At 45.2% G+C, this 21,085-nt stretch overlaps 1 protein-coding gene across 5 annotated transcripts in view; it reads left to right on the plus strand.

The window, feature by feature from the left end:
* Positions 1-765: 765 nt before the first annotated feature.
* Positions 766-21,085, plus strand: part of LOC108940275 (serine/threonine-protein kinase WNK2) — a 58,362-nt gene continuing 38,042 nt past the window's right edge. For 3 of the 5 annotated variants that reach the window (XM_018762291.2, XM_018762294.2, XM_018762296.2), the window contains exons 1-4: positions 766-1,157; positions 1,895-2,645; positions 20,208-20,380; positions 20,752-20,972. In XM_018762291.2, coding sequence (XP_018617807.2) covers positions 2,028-2,645; positions 20,208-20,380; positions 20,752-20,972 — 1,012 coding nt within the window. In that variant the 5' untranslated portion in view covers positions 766-1,157; positions 1,895-2,027. The remainder of the gene's footprint in view (positions 1,158-1,894; positions 2,646-20,207; positions 20,381-20,751; positions 20,973-21,085) is intronic. The other 2 variants (XM_018762292.2, XM_018762293.2) reach the window with 2 other exon arrangements.

Genomic DNA, 21,085 nt, shown 5'->3' on the forward strand with positions numbered 1-21,085 from the left:
AGGATGGATAAATCATAACCATCAGATTTTACATCATCTATCTCACAAAGATACTCAGTATGCTAACCAGTATTGCTTGTACTACTAGAAAATTATGCACATTATTAATGTGCACATCAAACGATCTTATACTAGTAGTGCTGTATGCGCAAAAACCTGCAAATTGTTTATAGAATGTGTAAATATTCGCTGCTTAAAACAGCTTCGGTTTTAACTCTGAGCCTGTTTTAAAATGACTCTGCAGGGGAGCAACACTTACACTGACACCATACTATTATATTTTAATATTATTTTCTATTATTACTGGGTTTACCAAAAAAAAATCACAAGCTGTCATAAAACAACCACGTGCAGCCGTTTTATAGTTGAAATTATATTTATATTATTAAATCTACATGACATCGGTTGGTTTCTGATGCACCAAATAGACAGTTGGTCCACTAATGGTGGAATCAGTTGTCAGAAGTCCTAAAATCCAAACAGAGAAGGGGAACCAACGTCGTCGTGCCTGTAAACTCCGACGTGTTGAGAAAGACGCCCCACGTCAAACCCCTGCGCTGTGACCGTAGGACGGACACGAGCTCCGCCGAACAAACCGGTGGGCGGAGCCTCGCCTCGCCACGCCCTTCTGTTATTAAAGTAGGCGGGGAGTCGAGAAGAGGTGCGATTCCATTGGTCAGTCGTACGTGTCGTTACTAGGGGCGTGGCACTAGGTGTAAAGTGGGATTTGCGATACGGACAATCCTCATTGATTGCTGTGAATTTTGCGAGGGGGGGAGAAGCGCTGCGGTCGGTGTCTTTATGGCGTTTCCTCAATCGACGAGGACGTCGCTCCTGAAAACGCTACCTGTACCGCAGCAAATGGAGGGAGCGCCGCACCTGCTCTGGATTCCCGCATTTTTAAATGACGCCTTCAAAATGGTATGACAGTGTTAGCTATGCATTATTTTTAAAAATATCATCATATTGACGAGCGAGGCGAGGGAGTCGCAGTTTTCTTCGTTTCCCCCCCAGTAATTTTTTTCTCCGTGGACATGCGTGATGCGTGTGAAGGGAGCGCCGATGCCGGAGATGATGGACACTTGCAGCTAGCTCGGTTGCTAACAGCAGCTGCCCGCTCGTGCCGTTTGTGGACCAGTTTTACCTCAGCGCGTCCAGTAAGTACCCGAATTTGCCGAAACCTGTCACACACACCAGCGAGTCACGAGCGGAGCCGAACGCGCGTCCCCGCTGCCAGCCTGGGCGGCAACCTGTTTAACATCGTGAGAACACAACCTTGAGTGAGGAGGTGTGTGTGAAAGGAAGCGGCGCGCACGGCACGCGAGCCGGCTGCTCTGGCTGCTGTAGCGCTCTTACTGCGGCGGGGTTTTGTCCACGCGCTGCGAAACGGCACGCGCAGTCACGCGCGGCCCGGCGTCATCGTTCATTGTTGTACCGACCCAGCGCTCGCTGCGCCGATCCCTTTGCATCGTTACATACACTGACACTACAGTTACACGATTTGTTATACTGATTTAGTTAGTGTCGCACTGATACTGTCACACTAACAGTGTTACACTGCTACAGTGTTAGTCTTACACTGATGCGCATACACAGTGTGACATTGGTTCAGTATTGCACTGGTACAGCAGTTTTTGGCATTGGGCTGTTCAGCTTTACAGTCTTACAGGTTCAGTATATTACGCTGATAGAGTGTTAGTCCTGAACGGATGCAGTGTGAAGCTGGTACACATTACAATATTAGAATATTTTTCAGTAGCACAGTGTTACAGAGCTGCACTGATTTCTTGTTACCTTTCCCATATGGCTGTTGAATGGCCGTGGAGATCCCGCTACTTTTTTGTTCTTGTCGTTGCAACGGAAAGGTATATTTGTTAATGTTGTCGTTGTGCAGGTCGGGTGTGACGAAGTTCTCCCAGTGATGCCCGATGTTGCTCCCTGTTGCTGATCTGCATCAGAAACCCCCACCCCACCGTGGTAATGCGATCTGTGGACTCTGGTAATAAACACTGAAATCGCCCAAAGAAATGGAATTGGGGGGTGATCCCACCCCGGAACCGCTTCTGGGGTGCAAACGCACATCCGTGCCTGGTTCGGAAGGTGGACTTGCTGTTGGTATGTGTGATAAAGTGGATAATAAAGTGGACTCTCCGTTTGTACTGCGGGGGGGTAGCGACCCCAGTTCCTACCCCCCGTCCAGCCACAGGAGAACCGTCCACCAGCGCTTCATCAGGAGAAATCTGTGGTTCTCCGACTCAGATGAGCAAACTGTGGAGGTGCCAGAATGCGACACGGCAGGGAAGACCCCCAGGGGGAAGGTGGACAGGAGCTTGGTGACGCGAGTGGGGACGCAAGGAGGGCTGCGAGAAGTACGTGACGCCGAGAGCCTGGCCTCCGAGAACCCGGACACGGAGAGTGCCAGCGTGGATGGGGAAAGGGAGCAGGACCGGGAGCGAGCTGCTGGAGGCACGCCCAGGGCTGCTAGCGATGAGAACGAGGAGGAGGCAGAGATGAAAGCGGTGTCCACGTCTCCTGGGGGTCGCTTCCTCAAGTTTGACATCGAGCTTGGACGGGGGTCCTTCAAGACAGTCTACAAGGGCCTGGACACGGACACGTGGGTTGAAGTAGCCTGGTGTGAACTGCAGGTGATCATTTCTTATTATTCCTGCCTTGAGCTGTTTCCCTTGCTGTCATCACATGAAAAAAAAAATGCTGCATATGAGCAAACATTATGTACTCCTAAATACTACATGTTCTGCTCAAGTATTGTGCCCTTTTCCCCTCACTGACTCCTGAAGAGAATAAAAAAGCTGCATTATGCTGTGTCACAATGCTGTATAGTGGTGTGCAGTACTTCACCTGATCGTACCACGGTACTGTGCCGTCCATGAGAAACCAGCCAGACCCAGCCTGGCCCAGCTTGGTGAATGGTCCTACACATTTTGTATGGATAATGCAATATTTTTTTAAACTAGGTCAGTGATATGTAATATGAAACATCCCATTTTATTGCACTGGATTGGAATTTATAACTATTTACGTTTTAAACACCTTTTATATTGTTTAAAAACACCAATCTGTTTTTTTTTTTTTTTTTTTCCTCGTTAGGCCACTCCATAAAATTATGGATTTAAAACTATTTTATGTTATCTATTTTAGAATCATAAATGTTTTTCATGTTAGCATCCATCTGTCGCCCTTGCTGTCTTTGATGTGTATTGTGACAACTTTTACTCATCTTGTCAGTTTAGAATCTTCTGAGTCGAAAATGATGCCATTTTGACTCGAGAGGCAATGATATAACTTGCCGTTGTTTGAAACGAAGCACTTTGTGACTAATGCAAAATAACCATAATTGTTACAGTGTCCGTCTGACCATTTTTGCCCACTGATGCGTGACTTTAGTTCACTTTTATGTATTTAGATTTTCGGAGTATGTCAAAGAGCACAGACCGAACACTTACCGCAGTCATACAACAACAAGGGACAGCAGGTAGTGTGGTGGTTACAGCATTAGCTGCATAATCGAAGGACCCTGGTTCAAATTCCCTTATCCTGAGTTGGTGCTGTAAGAATACCCTACTGTTTGAATGACTAAGTCATTGCAAAGTTGATTATCAAACATCAAGTCATTCTGGACAAAGGTGTCAACTAAATAAAGGATGATGATGATATGTAATTATACAGTACTAACCTTCAGCTATTCTGTTGTGTGCTTTCAGGACATTATTAATTATTTTTCAGGGCTAAGTGTATTTCCCTGCTATTAATATGTTGCTTTTATTCCTTATATATCTATATATATGAAGTTGTTGCTTTCAAAGATGGTCTCTTAACATCGGCTCCTAAAATAGTGTTTTAGAAAACAGAAGCGACCGAGTTCACGTCTTTACATCTGTCTCTCTCCCTGTCAGGTAGAGTAATTCGATATGCTGACTGAGCATTAAAATGCCCCCTGACTGTGGGAAAGAGTGTCGCATTTCTCACACTCTGAGTGACTGAGAGCTGGACCATGGCAACCTTCCATCATATTGCTAAAGGGTTTCCGTTGGAATTTCTTTTTTCCCTAGTTTCCTCTCTCGGGTTTGCTGTGTTATGGTCATCTGTATGAAGTTGGATGACCATGGGAATTCACACACGGCCTTAAAAATCGCATCGCTGCCCGCGAGGTGTTGCCAGCTTTCCCCGTTTTCCTCCTATTGCCTGTGGCTGGGTTCCCGGTGTTCACTGGCTTGGAAGGCCTCCCACGTGGTTATTGTGTTGAGCTCCACACCCTTGTTTTGAGACCCCTGAGGACATTTGGGTGGAGGATTGCAGTGGAGAAGAGGAACATATAGTCTCACCGTTGAGTCTTTCTTTGAGTTTCATGTACAGTGCGGGGGACTCTAAAATGCATCAAAGCGTAGGGTTCGGAAAAGTCCCTTCACTCCTCTTAAACATCCTTTTAAAAGATTATGTCTAAAGCTCTGTGTTCTTGCTGAATTTGCACAGCTGCTGTATGACCTCGAGGGAGAAATACGCAGGCGTCCCTTTCTCTTTCTTGGGGACTGGAGGCAGGTCGGTTCCCTGGATCCTGGGCTGCGGTCGACTCTGCGGCTCAGAGCATCGCCCCGGTGATCAGGCCACAGTGACTCAGGCTATGGCCATAATAAAGACACCGCAGCAAGCTGGCACATGGGCGCCGAAGCAGCAGTGGGCAGTTGACCCGTGCTGACATTTGGTGGTCTGCAAAAGCTAAGGCCTTCGTAGTGCCATGGTACCCAGGGGGTCATCCTGGTATTAAAGATCACAATTTAAACCTAACTTTATCCTGTGGTGTGGAATTTGTTGCCTTTTTAAAGACTTTCGGTTGTTTTGGTCATCTCGGTTTTGAGCAGTTGCTTGTTTTTTTTTTTGTTGGAAGGCAGCCACATGATCTTACAGCATCCATCGATACCTACAGATGGAGCACTTACCTAGAAAGGATGCGGCCCATTGTTCTCCAGGGGTGTGTGTGTGTGTGTGTGTGTGTGTGTGTGTGTGTGTGTGTGTGTGTGTGTGTGTGTGTGTGTTCCAGAACCTAAGGTGTCACTGTTCTGAAATGTCTGAATTCAGGCCTCAGACTCCCTGAGTTCATATGTGGAACCAGCTGGGACTTTGAGGTATCAGATCTCTGGCACCAAATGGCTAATCGGGCAGCACTTTGGTCTTAAGTGGGTTAAATGTTTTTTATTTGCGGCTCACGTCAGATAAACGTTGAAAGATGTTTAATTTGTGAGCGCGGCAGTTTAACAATTGATCAGCTAATCACAGATGAATTGAGGACCGCAACGAGCTGTAGCGGTCACTAAAAGACGGCTGCAGGGCTGCTGGTTTGGGTCTCAGCATGGCCTTGGGGGGGGTTGCACCAATCTTGGTTGTCCCTGGCATGGGGATCTCCCCGCTCAGATAAAATAATGTCTCTTTTCTTAGTAGCACTTTAAAATTGAATGTGCCAAGTCATGCAGGTCTAATTAAAATTTCCTGAGGACCGAGTGGCTGGAAGACAATGTACGGGGCACAGAGTACACGACTAAAACGGGATGCCTACATTTCGGAGCCGACATTGCTTTGACCGCTGCGCGAGTAGCGTGTCAAAGTGGAGAATGGCCAAATGGAACAGAGTATGTTTTGTTTTGTCTGATGTTTGTTTTGATGGGGGCAAAGTTCTATTAGACTACACATCATGTTGTTGGAAACGCTGTGGGTAACTGAACGCCTCTCTCGGGAACCCTGCCGTAACCCCCGCGCACCCAGAGTTGACCATCTCCAGGTTAGCGGTGGCCTCTTAGGGTTAATGCCGCTGGTCCTCATCTCCTGAATTTGCCTCTGCACCTTTGTGAACCGTAGTAGATGTAGATGCGGACACCGGCAGTAATGTAATAAATGTAATAGACACTGCTTCGCCAGTTTTACCCCATGTTATGGTGATTTAATGAAGCAGTTTTACCACAAAAAGAATAATCCCAAAGTTAAGGCTCATTTGCATATCTTCATTTTTACAATTGCAGTATGGCACCCCTGCTTATCATGCCTTATGTATTATGTGAATTTGCTGTCGTTTCTGCATTTTTTTTTTTTTTTTTTTCTCTGATTAAAGTGAGTAAAGTTTGTGGTAAATCTCCCAAGAGCGTCTCAGTAGATGTAATTTCATAGCATAACATTGTTAAAATCTTTGATTAACTCTGGCAGTTCAGACGTGAAGTTTCTCTTTGAAATTCATAATCCAGTTTCGTTTTTTGTTTTACAGCCCCTGTTTGCTGTAAAGGAATACAACGCGCTTTCTTGGCCTTAACGCCGTATCTGGGCGCAGTGGCAGAAGCCGAGAGCGAGCTGAGGACGAGGTCGTTGTCCTCCAGCAGAGCTAGAGGGGGCAGGGGGTTTGACTTTTCCACCCGCCCAACGTGGGCGTCTCGGTGATATCATGCGACCGCACTGCCTCGGAGCACTTGTCCCCACCACGTTGTGTTTCTGTTCCCAGGCGGATGACGTGCGTTATTCAGAATGCTAATCCTTTTGCTAATACCAATATATAGGCTACTGCTCTGCTACTTGTCCTGCAAGAGCTTCATGGGAACTGAAGATCTTAGCCCCCCCATCTTACACATTGAGTAACTTTGTGTTAGTTTTGCCTGATTGTACAGATAGGCAACCCTAATAGTGGATACCATAGGAAGCCACTAAGTAAAATTTCACATTATTATACATAATTTAGCTGACACTTTTCTCCAAAGCGACTTACAATGTCAAGATACTTAGTTACAGGTGGTCCGCGATTTACGATGGTTCGACTTTATGATGGCGAGTTGGCAATTGACGTTCAGTAGAAACCGTACTTTGAATTTAGATTCCCTCCCTCCAGGCTAGCAGTATGCGGTGCGATCCTCTCTCGCGATGCTGGGCAGCGGCAGCAATTTGCATCTCCCAGTCTGTCATGCAGAGGTGTGTATTAAATGTATTTTTGGCTTATGATAGATTTCGGGGAACATAGCCCCATCGTAAATCAGAGACCACCTGTATTTACCCAGCTTTTATACAGCTGGGTAATCTTTTTTTTCTGGCAATTTTAGGGTAAATGCCTTGCTCAAGGGTGCTACAGCTGGAAGAGAGACTCAAACCTGTAACCTTTGGGTTCAAAGGCAGCAGCTCTAACTGCTACGCTACCAACTGTCGTCTAAAAACTTCACAGCTAACCGTTGACATGGTGCTGACATAATTAATCAAAGATGTAACTAGTGCTGTGGTCTTTTGGTCACCTTTTTGGCTCAACAGAAATCCAGTAAGCAGAACTGTTACGGCTAAAATAGGTTCAGCAGGAGAGACTGTTTTCTCTGCACTTCGCAGAGCAGTAAGGGCACCAGGTCACGTGATGGTTAAGGATGTGAGCCTGTAACCTAACGGTTTCCAGTTTAAATCTCAGGAGGTGCCCTGCTTGTGCACTGTTAAGAAACGTATTTAATGTGAATTGCTCCAGTAAAATATCCCACAAATTACAAAATAAAGTTAAAATTGTAAATTGTTTTTGAATGAATCAGTCATGAAAATAATAATAATAATAAACAGATATGCAGGAGATACTTGAAACTTCCCTGGTAGCTCAGTAAATTGGAAACTGTGAATCAGAGTACCTTGTGAAAATGTTTATAGTTAATTTGTATAAGAAATTGCTCATGACAGATGTGTGCAGTGCAGGCTGGCAGACGTGGTGTCATTAAACTTTGTACCAAGTGTGTGGTTTGAACCCCACCCAGGCATACCTGAGAGTCGCGGGGACGAGTCCTCCGTAGGAAGCCGTAGTGCCGTTTAAATGGACCCGTTGCAATGGGATTAGGAGCGGGATTATGAATGGGATTAGGAAGTGGGATTAGATGTGTGTTTTGGAACTGCAGCCTTTCTGTGGAGCGGCATGGACCATGAGGTTTACATGATTTTATAGAGTGAAGGTTTAATTATGTCTTGCGATGGCGTTATCAGATTTTGCCGTTCAAAGTTCTCCGTCTCAAAATAGCCTGTCACCTGGCACAAGGACAACTCTGAGAGAGAGAATCAGGTGGCCTGATCTAAACTGGGAGATAAAATGGCAGTTGAGGGTAATTGTGTTGAAAATGTAAATATTGCATATAACCCTTTTGTGTGCGAGTGAAATAGGTGCGTATGAAATGCTACGTATCCTTTGTCTTTTGGTATTTTTTGCAGCTGGTAGATGTTCTAATGGTATGTTGAGGATGCTATATAGAAATGAATTGAATGTAATTGAATTTACCCTTGTTTGTGTATAAGCAAATAAGGGTAAAATCGCTTACCTGCCCGTAATCACAGCTTCTGGAGAGGGCACTGAACAGAATCACACACTCAGCATCTGGGAGGTTTCACATCCGTGTGAATTTCATTCCTTCGCATTATTTATTCTTGTTTTGATGTTGTGATGGATTTGCTCCCAAATGACTGTGATTTTCCCAGTCACTTTAGTGATCAGTTTTATTACATTTTGTATCTATTAAAATGTATTTTTTTCCCCCTCTTAGTTGACATTTTCATCCAAAGTTATTTATTTCTTAGTTTTCATATATTCATTTTGATGAGCAGGAACGTGTTGTTCTTATTGTACAACAGCGGGATCCTCCGCTGGACCTCAACCGGCAACTTTCGGGTCACGTTTACATTTGGGAGGGGCTGCTGGGACCATGACGTGCGCCACCAGTCATAAAGGGGCTGAATTTGTGAGAGGTCAGAGGTCACAGAGAGCAGCTGCTGCTGTGTGTTTCACCATGTGATGCACCGGAGCACTCAGTTATTGACATGTTACCGGGGGCAATGATGTATTGCCTGTATTCTCTAGCTGGGTGACAGTATAAGCAACTCTTGCTCTGCATCACATAATGACTTAGCGGCAGATCGTAATGGAGCAGCAGAAGTTTTGTCGTCTGGCAGGGTTTTGTGTCCGATTTTGTAAAGCCGCGCCAGACTGTGTGGAACATGACAAAAGATAGACCTGTGAAAAACCACGCAGCACAACGGCCGGCTGTTGGCATGACTTTTCGACCGTTCCGGTTAACGCGGCCTTGTTTTTCGTGCCGGAGGCTTGTAGTACAGGGTGACGAACCTTTTGGGTTTGCTAGTACTTTTTAGGCTAGTTAGTAGTAAGTATCATAGAAATTAAGGAGGTGAACCCCTGTTAGATGTTTTAACTGGAGCTTAACTGCATTTTCAATTATAAAATAACCTGATACGTGAGTGATTAAAAATATAAGGTGCTTGGATAAAACTACTGGTACTGGAAGAGGATGACAATGATCACGATCACGATGGCTGCCATTCTGCGTAGCTAGAAGAGCTGGCCTATCATAAAAATGTCAAATGTTTAAATGAATTTTGCATTCATAAATTGGCTAGTTAATAGGTTATATATATGTAACAGGTACAGCTTTAATATATTTATTTGTTTAGCTGACACTTTTCTCCAAAGCGACTTATGTTAAGCTCCTCTCAATTATTTTCCTCTTTATACAGCTGTGCAGTTCTTACTGGAGCAGTTCAGGGTAAGTGCCTTGATCAAGGGTACAACAGCAAGAGTGGGATTTGAGCCTGCGTCCTACAGGGCCAAAGGCAGTAGCTGTCACCACTATGCCACTTGCTGCCAGTGTGTTAATTATGCGAGGTGAAACGCTGTATTGTGCTATATTTCACCAAGTCTCTGCTTGAGATAAAAGATTAATAGAGATGACTTTCACGTGTCAGATTGAATGTTTTTGGTCTGAGTGTTGAAGAGGGAACGGTATGAGTCCCGTTCTCAGGATGTGAGAAACATACCGCAGGACTCCTGGTTTCAAACCCAATATATCAGGGTTTACTTTTTTTATTCCATTACCGTGTTGTCCTTCAACTAATATTTGTTTGCTGAGTCACTCGGCCCAAGAATCCCCAAATGTACCGTGTCGACACATTGTGCATCTCTGCGGTTTGTCCACAGATCTTCCATGCTGTGTTATTTTTTCGGTGAACCTCACTCGGTCACTTTCACCCTGTTGATCCATAAGGTCGCCTGAGGAGATATTTTAGGATCTGCGGCCACGGTTTCAGCGTGGTGTGGATTATTGGGTATTAGCCTCTGACGAGGGCAGCGGCTGAGCGGCGTCGCGCCTGGTTGCTGTCGGATGTGCTGAGTCAATGCTGGTGGGGGGGGGGGTGCAGGTCCGAGCGCAACAGGCTCGCTCCCACGTCCGAGTTCCCCCCCCCTCCCGTTACCGGGGATGTCAGGATGTCCTCTGACATTTGGACATCTTCCACGGAGAGTCAGGCCTTTCAGTGGGGCCCTGAGAGCAAGGTACACAGGAGCAGATGGTGCCTGTTGATTTTGTAAATAAATACATAATTCAGCATTGACCTAATTGCTGCAGTTTACATAGTGTCACAGTTATTTCGATTTGCCTGTTTGCTGATTTAATTTTCCTTGTGTGTCTTCCCAAACATTTCTGCCTGGGTTGCATTACATGTTGCACATAGCTTTTCAGAGGCCCATTCATCAGAGGCCGCTCAGCAATAATATGACACATAAATCTCCCATGTTCATTCGAGTGTTTAGTGTAGGCAGTGGCCTCACAGTACTCTAAATTGAATCATCTTGGCTGGAGATTGCGCTCCTCATGTTTTACAGGGGAATAATTGCACGTACTTTTCAGGCAGTTGTTTAGCGTCGTACATGTGCTCTGTGTCATGTTTTTGCATAGATAAAATTGTGATTCTTGCATCTGCTGTTATTGATTCTGTTACAGCCGAAAGTGCGGGATTCATGAAAGTTCTCTCCGTTTCATTAAGGGATGATGCGTACTGGGGGACTAAGCAGTGCTGCATTGTGGGTTTTGATCAAGGCATGTCTGGTGGTCATATGTGATAGTGAGTCTGCATGAAACAAACGTGTGTACATGATAGGCAAGGAAATTGTCCCATCGAGAGAAGCAGTGCGTTGGGTAGATCCTTGCCCGTGAGCATACTTGGTGTACCTCTAGAAAGAATCCAGTGTTCTATGCTGTATCTCTTCATTGCTAATTTTCAAAACATATGCACATAAACACGTAATATAGAGGTGAATGAAATATCGGACCGCATGGCAAACAACTTGAACACTGAAGTGACTCAATCAGAATTACAAGTGTAGGTACACAAACAAGTGATATTTGGCTGCAACGGTGGTAAGTAGTGAGTTGTATTTTCTCCTTTTCTCAAACATTTTCAGGTTTATTTTTTATTTAATCTTTCTGCTGTGCTGTTTTCTAATTTCTTTTCACTGTGGAAAGAAAATGAACTGTGTTTCTGCATGCAGCTACTGGTTTGCAGCAACATTCACTGTGGGGACCTTCATTCCACAGTTTATTGGTGGTGTTGCTGATCAATAAAAAGATACTCGTTGCATAAATGAGTCAACAACTGACATTCAGCAGGGGTTTGTGGAGACGATCTAACTTTAAATTACTTTATTAGTGTAGTACGAAGTGTTGTTATTCCTATTCAAGACGTTTACTGAACGCTACCCACAAATACATAAATGGACATCTGTCTTGTAAAGCTTCTATTGATTGTATAGATGATGAAGAAAGTTGAAAGTAGCCCGAAGTTGACAAACATCCAACATGTTTACATGATTCAATGCAGTCAAATGGAATTTTGTTGATATGACACACATTTGTTTTCCAAAATTTAAAACGAGTTTTAATTTAGTATTCAAGTTAGTAAAATTAATAAAGGTGTTACGGTTCAGTGTAGTCGTGTCACATCCAGGCGGTACCTTGCCTTGTGCTCTGTTTCAGGAAAAGTGTCTGTGTCCCTTTTAAGAATTCTGGCTATTTATTGTTACTGGCATTTATTTATTTATTTATTTTGTGTAGTTTTATCTGTTGTGTTGTCTGTAGTCTGTGGAGAAGCACTCAAGCAAGAATTTCATAGGACTTTGTACGTGGTACTTGTACTTATGACAATAAACCTTGAACTTGAACTTGGATAATGGATGGATGGTAGTGTTAGAGTATTTTCTTCCATTTATTGTAGCTTTGTGGTTTTTCCTAACCCTTTAATAAGTGGATGGACGTATGTATTATTCTGTTTTTATTGACTTGGATTTTAGTGGTTAAAGTGATTGAAGTTATTGACTTACTTTGGCTCCCAGTTGTGCGAGTAATTTGAGGACCCAGTTTACGTAAATACTTTTACTCAAGTACGTTTGTAAAGGACAAAATTTTTTTTCCTCTATTGTAATTCACCCTCCTCCTTATTTTAGAAATTTTTTTTTGGATTTAATGTTTTAACTTTCTGCTGTAAAGCCTATCAAGTCACTTTTACGGTGAGCCAACAGCAACACCTCCTCACTGTCAAGTGCCTTCTTCATTGGTCATTGTTGGCTTTTACATTTATTAATTAGCTGGCACATTTTTTTTAAAGTGAGTTATAATGTTGAGCTACTTACAACTGAGTTGCTCATCCATACAGCTGGGTATTTTTACTGCAGTAATTTAGGGTAAGCACTGCAAGGGTACAACAGCAGGATGCTGGTCCTTTGAGTACAAGGTGGTAGGTCTTACCAATACACTGCTTTCTACCCCTCCTGAACCAATCAACTTTCCACACAGACCAATAGCTACACCTGTGCACTCTCACCTGAGCTGCTCTCTGGATTTCTTTGGCCATTGTCTGCTGTCATTCAGTTTTTCCCCAACCAATCAAGTCACTTTCCCCTCAAATAAGTATAAATTCCATCTGAGCTCTTTTGTGGATTTCCATTGGCCATCTACCCCTAACCCAATCCATTTACTTTTGTTGTTTACATCAGTTATAGTCATTTATGTAAATTTGTCATTTAACTGATGACTTATTCCAAAACGACTTCAACTGTTTTATACAGCAGGGTGTTTATATTAGAGCAGTTCAGTATAAGTACATATTAACTCAAGGGCAATACAGTAGTGGCACGAGCAGAAGTCAAACCAGGAACCTTTACATTGCTAGCCATCACCTGTAACTGCTACGCCACAAATTGTCCCATGGCTGCAAATATATTTTGTTGTAACATTTCTCTCTGCAATGAGATCGGTCAGGTTTTAGTGTTGAGTTTTGTCCCACCTTGACTCACAGCCTTGTTCATTCTTAGGGAGGGGAGGTGATGGTAGAACTCTTATGTAAAAATGTGAGTTTCCATAAGTTTAACAGTTGTTTTTCCACAGTGGGAGATTCAAATTTTATTTGTTTAAAATTTGATAGAGCTCTGAATCAATACCTCTGTGACTCAGTCCCAACAAAACCCGTTGTCCATGTCACAGAGCTGATATTTATGTGCTGCCTTTCAAAAACCACTTATATCCAAAGCCAGGGCTCAGAAATGCATAACATGGAGTAATAAACAGGAAAAACTGGAGTCTTAAACAACTAAAAAAGAATGCACTGGAGTTGTCGTTTACTCTTCCATCATTCTGATGGCTTAATGTTTGGAGGAAGCTACAGCACGTCTTAAATCACCATTGTCTGCTGCCAAATTTTTAATACGATGGTGTATCTGTAATGAATTAGATAGCCACTTTGCGGGTCCAGTGGTTGCTCTGCATAGTCATATAATTGCCAAGGAATATTAGGCTATTTTAGGCAACCACATACATGCTATGGTGCAAACACTCTTTCCTCAGCATTTCCATCTTAGGAGGCAATAACACCCTCAATATACACTGCTAAATGGATTCAGCAAAGGTTTCATGAACGCACGGGTGCAATGCGACACCTTCTATGTTCTTCTTGCTCATCAAATCCAGATTTTGTTGAATTTTTTGGGAACCTCTGGGGCACAAAATGTGGACTTCTGGAAGCAAATACTGGCTCTACTCATTTCTAACTTCAAATACATATATTTTAGCTGTTTCAGATATTTTGTTAATCTTTTCTGTACATGCATTCAGATTCTATATAACAAACTGACGTGAGCATTGTAAGCCCCTGTACATCAGTTAAACCCTGGTACAGTAAAAATCTTATTCGCCTTTAAGATGAAGTCGTGAGCTTAGTGGGTATAGATATATCGGCCTTGTTATACAACAAAAATCTTAAAAATAGTGTAAATGTTTTGTTTTAGTATTGTCGTAGACTGTGGTGGGATCTGGAATGGGGTAGCTGTTGCTGTGTGTTGGTCCCTTCTAATACTTGCCAGTGATCTCTGTGTTAGGCTGATCATAAAGTACCCATTGTGACAATTTTATGGATATTGTATATGAGTGTTTTTTGTGCTTCTTCAACAGTGACCCTTTCTTGTGGACTCTTGTACTGTCTGTGGCAGAAACGAGGTGTAGGGGCTGTGTGTATGAATTGTGTGTGTGATTTGAGAGCACAGCTTTTCAGCAATTCTGGCTCCAGCTGTGTTGTAATTCTGGTTCATATACCTGTCCTCTGCCCTATAACCTGAATTCCCCCCCTCCCCCGGATTGATCCTACCGAGAGTACGTCCTGACTCCGAGCTCACGCCGGACCCCCGGCGCCATCACATCCGTAAATAATTAATTCCGCCTCTGTGATTTCTTCCTGCCAATTACAGGCTTAATTTTAGATAAGTGTAAATTGGAACTTGAATATAGTATAAAAGTCTGTGGAAGAGGACGTTTTGAAGTGGTATGTTCAGAATGCAGGGTTATTTAATTTCAGAGGTTTCGGAATTGCTTTGTGTGGTGCCGGGCTCGATTTGAGTACAGGTGCTGCATGTTCATAGGCCCTTCCAAATAGAAAGGTCTAAAAATTACTGCTCCATGACCTTTCTTTAGTTAGTAGTTGTGGTATAAAATGAAAAGAGAACCGGGTGAGAGGGAGGCATGGTCAGATTGCAATTAGGGAGCAGTTTTTTTTTTTTTTTTTTTTTTTTTTGGATGAAATGACAGCTGTGTGGATGTTCTCGTTGGTCTGGGGAATATACGACAACTCATGATTGTGACGTCTCTGTCACCCAGGTGGTCCCAGCACTACGCTGATTTCACTTGTGCTTCTAGAGACAAAGGCTGTACGGTTTTCCCAATTACTTTCATTCACTTGTCCTTCCATTCATGTATGCTCATTGTCTAGAAGCAGCATTTTAATTTGGTGTGGAAATAAGAATAGAGACAGAATGACCAGGAACAGGTGATCTCACCAAGGCATCAACACATTCATAACTGTACTGGGTTGCTACTGTGATGTACCATCAAGGTCTTTATGCCTGGCATGTATGGCTAATGGAACAACTATGCATAATCAACAAAATAAAAGCAAGATGAAATTTTATGATTGCCTAGCTATGTCTTCAGCGATATTTCTTAATTACCTTAAGCTTTAAGTTGGTGAAGCAGCGCCGTCACTTTAATGCGAATATCTTTTCCATAGAATCCATAATTCAAAATGTCTTACTTGCACGACATGAACTTTGCTCAAGCAGCTTATATTTTATCCTTTTGTGCTTGCATAAATGTCGCAGGTGGACGCATATAAACCCATTTCCTACGGGATGCGGAACGTCGTTTCATGCCGTTTCCCATATGACGCTGTACTTATATATCTTGAAATGTAGTGAATTTAGCTGAAGGCCCCCCCAAGCGATCACTTACAGACCTTTCTGTGTGTGTGTGTGTGTGGGGGGGGGGGGTGTATTATTCAGATTCCTTTGTTGTAAGGCTTGTATGTTGAGAACTTTCTGTGGTTAGCAGAACTGGGATTTGATTTGTTACCTCCCTCCGAGTAACAACAAGAAAAATACAAAAAAGGTCCCGTCTCTTCAAAAGGGTCAGAACGGGCTTTGTTCCACTTTTGCTTGCCATTTTGGCAGTAGAAAAATCCCGCAGACGTTTCCCAAAGCGACCCGGTGCAAAGGCCTGCCGAAATGCAGTGCTGTTTCTGTTTGAACAAAGCGATGAAGGGCTCTGGAACAGCCTGAAAGCTCGGAGGTCATTAACAGAGGTCAGGACATCTTTCAGTGCGGTAACCGCATCCCAGGCAGCTTTCTGCTGATGGTCCGTATCCGTGGATACGGGGCTGAAGCCTGGACCTCGGCTCAGCTAAGCAGGCACAAGCCTCCATCCTTCTTTCTTGTCTCTTTCTCCGGTTGCACTGAATGGGGATTTGGAGGAAGGATGCACGAGACATGCAATTAGGCCTTATTTACCTTTCCGTTCTCCAATCCGTGGCACGCAGTCCATCATAGACGATGCGGTACGCCTTTAACGCCCTCGGGAGTCCAGGAATAACAAAGTACGGACGGGCTGATGGAGTCGTGCTGTTCTAAGTTTGTGCCTTCGGTGATTCATAGGGTGGGGAGCACGGAGGAGCAAAGAGGGGTGAGGATACACTGCAGCTCATCCGTGTCGTGGTTTCCCATTTGAACACTCTCAGAAAGCTCAGGTTCTCATCTTTTATTTCTGTTACTGGAGCAACAAAGTGGAACAGGTGTGGCATTTGCGGTAGGAAGATGGGATTTAGCCGGCTCGCGATGCCCGCGTGCGGCGGAACGATGCTTTAAATGAAGAGAGTTGAATGTAGTCGTGGTTGGAGGATCTCCGGTTTGGCCTTCTAGGTTGATATGTCACTGCAAAAAGTGATGCGTAGCCTCGGCCTACGTTCTGTTTTTACCTTTACAGTAATAGTTCTTGGTCCTGTCTCAGTTGTTGCTTTATGAATTCTTTTGAGCCATCAGGTGGTTTTCCAGCATCGCTTTCTCCGTAGTCCAATCTGTAATCTAGTCCAGTGTAAGGGGCAGCAGGTGGTGTAGTGATTGATGTAAGTGTATCGAAGGGCCCAGGTTCGAATCCTACCTCCAGCTACAGTATTTCTGATCAAACGCTGAATTACACACACGCTTTCAGAACCGCTTGTCCCATACGGGGTCGCGGGGAACCAGAGCCTACCCGGTAACACAGGGCGTAAGGCCGGAGGGGGAGGGGACACACCCAGGACGGGATGCCAGTCCATCGCAAGGCACCCCGAGCAGGACTCAAACCCCAGACCCACCGGAGAGCAGGACTGTGGTCCAACCCACTGCGCCACTGCACCCGCAACGCTGAATTACTCAACTGAAAATGACCCATCTGCATATATAAATGGGCAAATAACTGCAAGAGCTTAGCATACAGACCTATCGTTGTATGTCGCTGTGAAGAAGTCGTCGGTTGAACGAGCAAATAAAGTTTTGTTTGATCTTTCTTTTTTGGTTCCTTCCGCAGTTCTGCTTCAATCGTGTTTTCATTTTTTCTGCAGAGCAGGGGCTGTTTCCATCTCGCGGTGAAGATGCAGCATGAGCTCTAAGATAATTGCCGCGTGCAGAGTCGCTCCTCTATGTGTCATCAGAGCAGGGGGACAAGTGGCAGACATCACGGGAAGCCTTTGCACTCCGCTGTGAAAATGTGAAGTGGGTGATCCTGGTCTCTACTGCGCATCGGGGTGCTGTCTGTGCCAACGCTGCGATCGCTCTTACCCAGCCTTCCCTTGGCTATCACGTCCATCCTGCGCCCAGCGCAACGTGGACCCTTACAGCTCACGTCTGTTTCGCTGAAGGGGCCTCGCTAACGGAGTCGATGTATTTGGGCGGGGTCAGCTCGACCAAGTGGAACAGCGGTTATGGATGGCTTCCTGCTGATGTCGCAGTTCATTTTCTGGCCTGATGGCTTGATTGGAGGGGAGGGAAAACACTTCTGAGCGCGGATACTTTAGTCGGCCTCCGCGCGTGCGTTTGTATCTTGAACAACGCCATGCGGTGCAATTTAAAAAACCCAGCAGTGGAACTCATGCGATGCCGGCTAAATAAATACATGGATTAATTAGTAATAATAATAATAGCAATCTGACTCTCTAAATTGCCCATAGTGCGTGAATATGAGTGCATGTTGCCACCCTGCAGTGTACTGGCATCCTATCCCATGCCATCCAGGGTGTATTCCTCCTAATCTTGCACCAGTGATAGTGAGAAAGGCTCCGGACCACGGCGACCCTGACCAGGGGAAGCAGTTGATGAGTAAGCAGTCAGTGAGTGAGTTGTTTGTTGTTATTATTATTATTATTATTATTATTAATAGTATGGGGGAGCGTGGTGGTGCAGCGAGCTTGGTCAGGTTCCGCTTTCTAGTGGGTCTGGGGTTCGAGACGCGGTTGGGGTGCCTTGTGATGGACTGGCGACCCATCCTGGGTGTGTCCCCTCCCCCTCCAGCCTTGTGCCCTGTGTTGCCGGGTTAGGCTCCGGTTCACTGAAATCCTACGTGGGACAAGTGGTCTCAGACAGCGTGTGTGTATTATTATTATTATTATTATTATTATTATTATTATTATTATTATTATTATATTTTTTTTTTTTTTTTTTCTTTTATTTTTCTTTTTATCCATCCATTATTGATACCTGCTTGCCCAGTACAGGGTTTAAAAGGCCTATCCCGAAGTGTGCAGTGTGAGGCAAGGTATTCTTTGGATGAGACACCAGACCCCACCACAGGGCTGTCACATACACGCACTAAAGGCAATTTAGAGTCATCCCTCCATCTGAAACACGTCTTTGGACTGTGGGAAGAAACCTATGTGAACACAGAAAGAACGTGCAAAATATACCCACACTGAGCTGGATTTGAACACATGTCCAAACTCACAGCCCAGGAGCTGTTAGGCACCATCATTACCTGCTGTGCCATCCTTACATTTGTTCTTTGGTGGTAGTTTTACATCACTGGTGGATGTACTAGACTTTTTTCCATTGTACACCAGTTAACTGAAAGATTTTCAATAGATGGTCAATGATGGTGCAAATGTAAGTACATGGAAGTGGTGTCGACCGCATTAACCAAAGATGTCCTCTGTCTCAGGCAGAGAATGACATATATTATTCAGTCATATCGATCCTATGTATATTTTTGGACACACACCCTGTGTGTCTGTGCTGTTATTTTCCACCCCGCCCTCTCTGGGCTCAGCAGTCACACTCTGCCTGCATGTGATGTATGAATATTGCAGTAGGTGGCGCGTTTGTTGGATCACCACCTCCCGCCCCCACCTCCCCTAGAGCAAGTTTGCTGGGTCATTCGGGGTCCTGATGGCATCTCTGGCCGGGCCCCCCACCCCAGCCCGACTTGGGCCTGGCACAGAGCACAAAATGGATTCATTGCAGCCATGCATTATTTATACCGCCTGCCTTTTAGGAGGACCTTTTAGTAAAAGCTCCTGTCAGCGCTGCACTGGTTGTCCATGCACCCCCTTTTCCACTATCATCCTCTGGCTTCCACTGCTCTCAGGCTGGTGATGTGGGGGAGGAGTTCTGTCCGCTCCTTGCCGTCGTCAGGCACCCACCGATCTTCTCTTAAAATAATTAAAACGGCATGAGGTCATCCCCTGACATTATTTATCATGTGCAGTGTCTCTCGGCGCCCATTACCAAACGCAAGGTGTTGGGTAACGCTGCACCGTGGCTTATGTAATGGCTCCAAGTTTAAAGCTCCATGCTGGAGAGCCCGTAAAGTAATAGGGATAATGGCTTTTTCTGATGTCAGCAGTTTTCGGATTTATACAGTTACAAACCCGATGGCAGTCGGCGAAGGTATCGATTTGGAGTAGCCTTTCATCCTCTCCGGCATGAAGAGGATTGATTTTATTTATTTATTTATTTTAAAGGAATCATTTAAGTTGACGTATCCGGTTTCGAGCGCGAATGTCATTTTCTCCTGTGTTTGTCTGCGCTCGCAAGACGTTAAACCCGATCGTGTTCGCGTCCCGTTCGCTGAAGGCGCGGTCGCTGCATAACACCTGTGAGCCCGTGCCTTCTGTTGAGCATTCGTCGGCGCTTAGTACATTTAAATAGCGAGCCACGCAACGAGATCCCCAACGTGGTAGCGGATGTCCCCGGGTGGTTGTCCCATGCAAGTGAAGCCGCTCCAACCGCCAGCCATGGGCACCCTCAAGCTGAACTGAAAGAAGATGTCGGGTTGTGTTGTTCCAGTTTGCGGTCGGGTGGTGCGTGTAATGGTTTGATTTGTGAAATGCCCAGTTAGTGAGCTCTATGTGGGTTTCTTTTCTCTTTAAAGATCTTGTGTTTCAAGAAGCTAATGAGCCTTATGGATTTTTCGAGCTGTGACACGAGATCTCTCTCACTATTTAATATGCTGATTTGGTTTCTTTGCCTCATTCTTTTTGTTCTACCGAGTACAAACTATATGTGCACCCCCACCCAGGACCGCAAGCTGTCCAAAGCAGAGCGGCAGAGGTTCAAGGAGGAGGCGGAGATGCTGAAGGGCCTGCAGCATCCCAACATTGTGCGGTTCTATGACTTCTGGGAGTCGCCGCTCAAGGGCAAGAAGTGCATCGTGCTGGTGACGGAACTCATGACATCGGGCACGCTGAAAACGTGAGAACCGTTCACTCGGTTGCCAAGCAACAGACATCCTAACTCATTTAGAAATGTTGAATCTACCGGAGGGGGGGCGCGGTGGTGCAGTGGGTTGGACCAGGTCCTGCTCTCCAGTGGGTCTGGGGTTCGAGGCCCGCTTGGGGTGTCTTGCGACGGACTGGCGTCCCATCCTGGGTGTGTCCCCTCCCCCTCCGGCCTTACGCCCTTTGTTGCCGGGTAGGCTCTGGTTCCCTGCAACCCCATATGGGACAAGCGGTTCAGAAAATGTGTGTGTGTGTGTGTGTGTGTGTGTGTGTGTGTGTGTGTGTGTGTGTGAATCTACCGGGACTCCCCCTGCATCCCCCCCCACCACTCTCTCTTTTTTCCAGGTACCTGAAAAGGTTTAAGGTGATGAAGCCCAAGGTGCTGCGCAGCTGGTGTAGGCAGATTCTGAAGGGGCTGCACTTCCTGCACACCCGCACGCCGCCTATCATCCACCGCGATCTCAAGTGCGACAATATCTTCATCACTGGCCCCACCGGCTCCGTCAAGATCGGCGATCTCGGCCTCGCCACGCTCAAAAGAGCCTCTTTTGCCAAAAGTGTCATAGGTAGAAAGACATACTGCTGCACGGAGCGCATGAGAGTTCTGCTGGAAGCCTCTCGCTCCTCCTCACACTTTCTATCACTTTCCAGACACTTTCCTTGTCTCCTTTTCCGTCCT

The sequence above is a fragment of the Scleropages formosus genome, chromosome 2 (genome assembly GCF_900964775.1).
Source record: "Scleropages formosus chromosome 2, fSclFor1.1, whole genome shotgun sequence".
In the NCBI taxonomy this organism is placed as follows: domain Eukaryota; kingdom Metazoa; phylum Chordata; class Actinopteri; order Osteoglossiformes; family Osteoglossidae; genus Scleropages; species Scleropages formosus.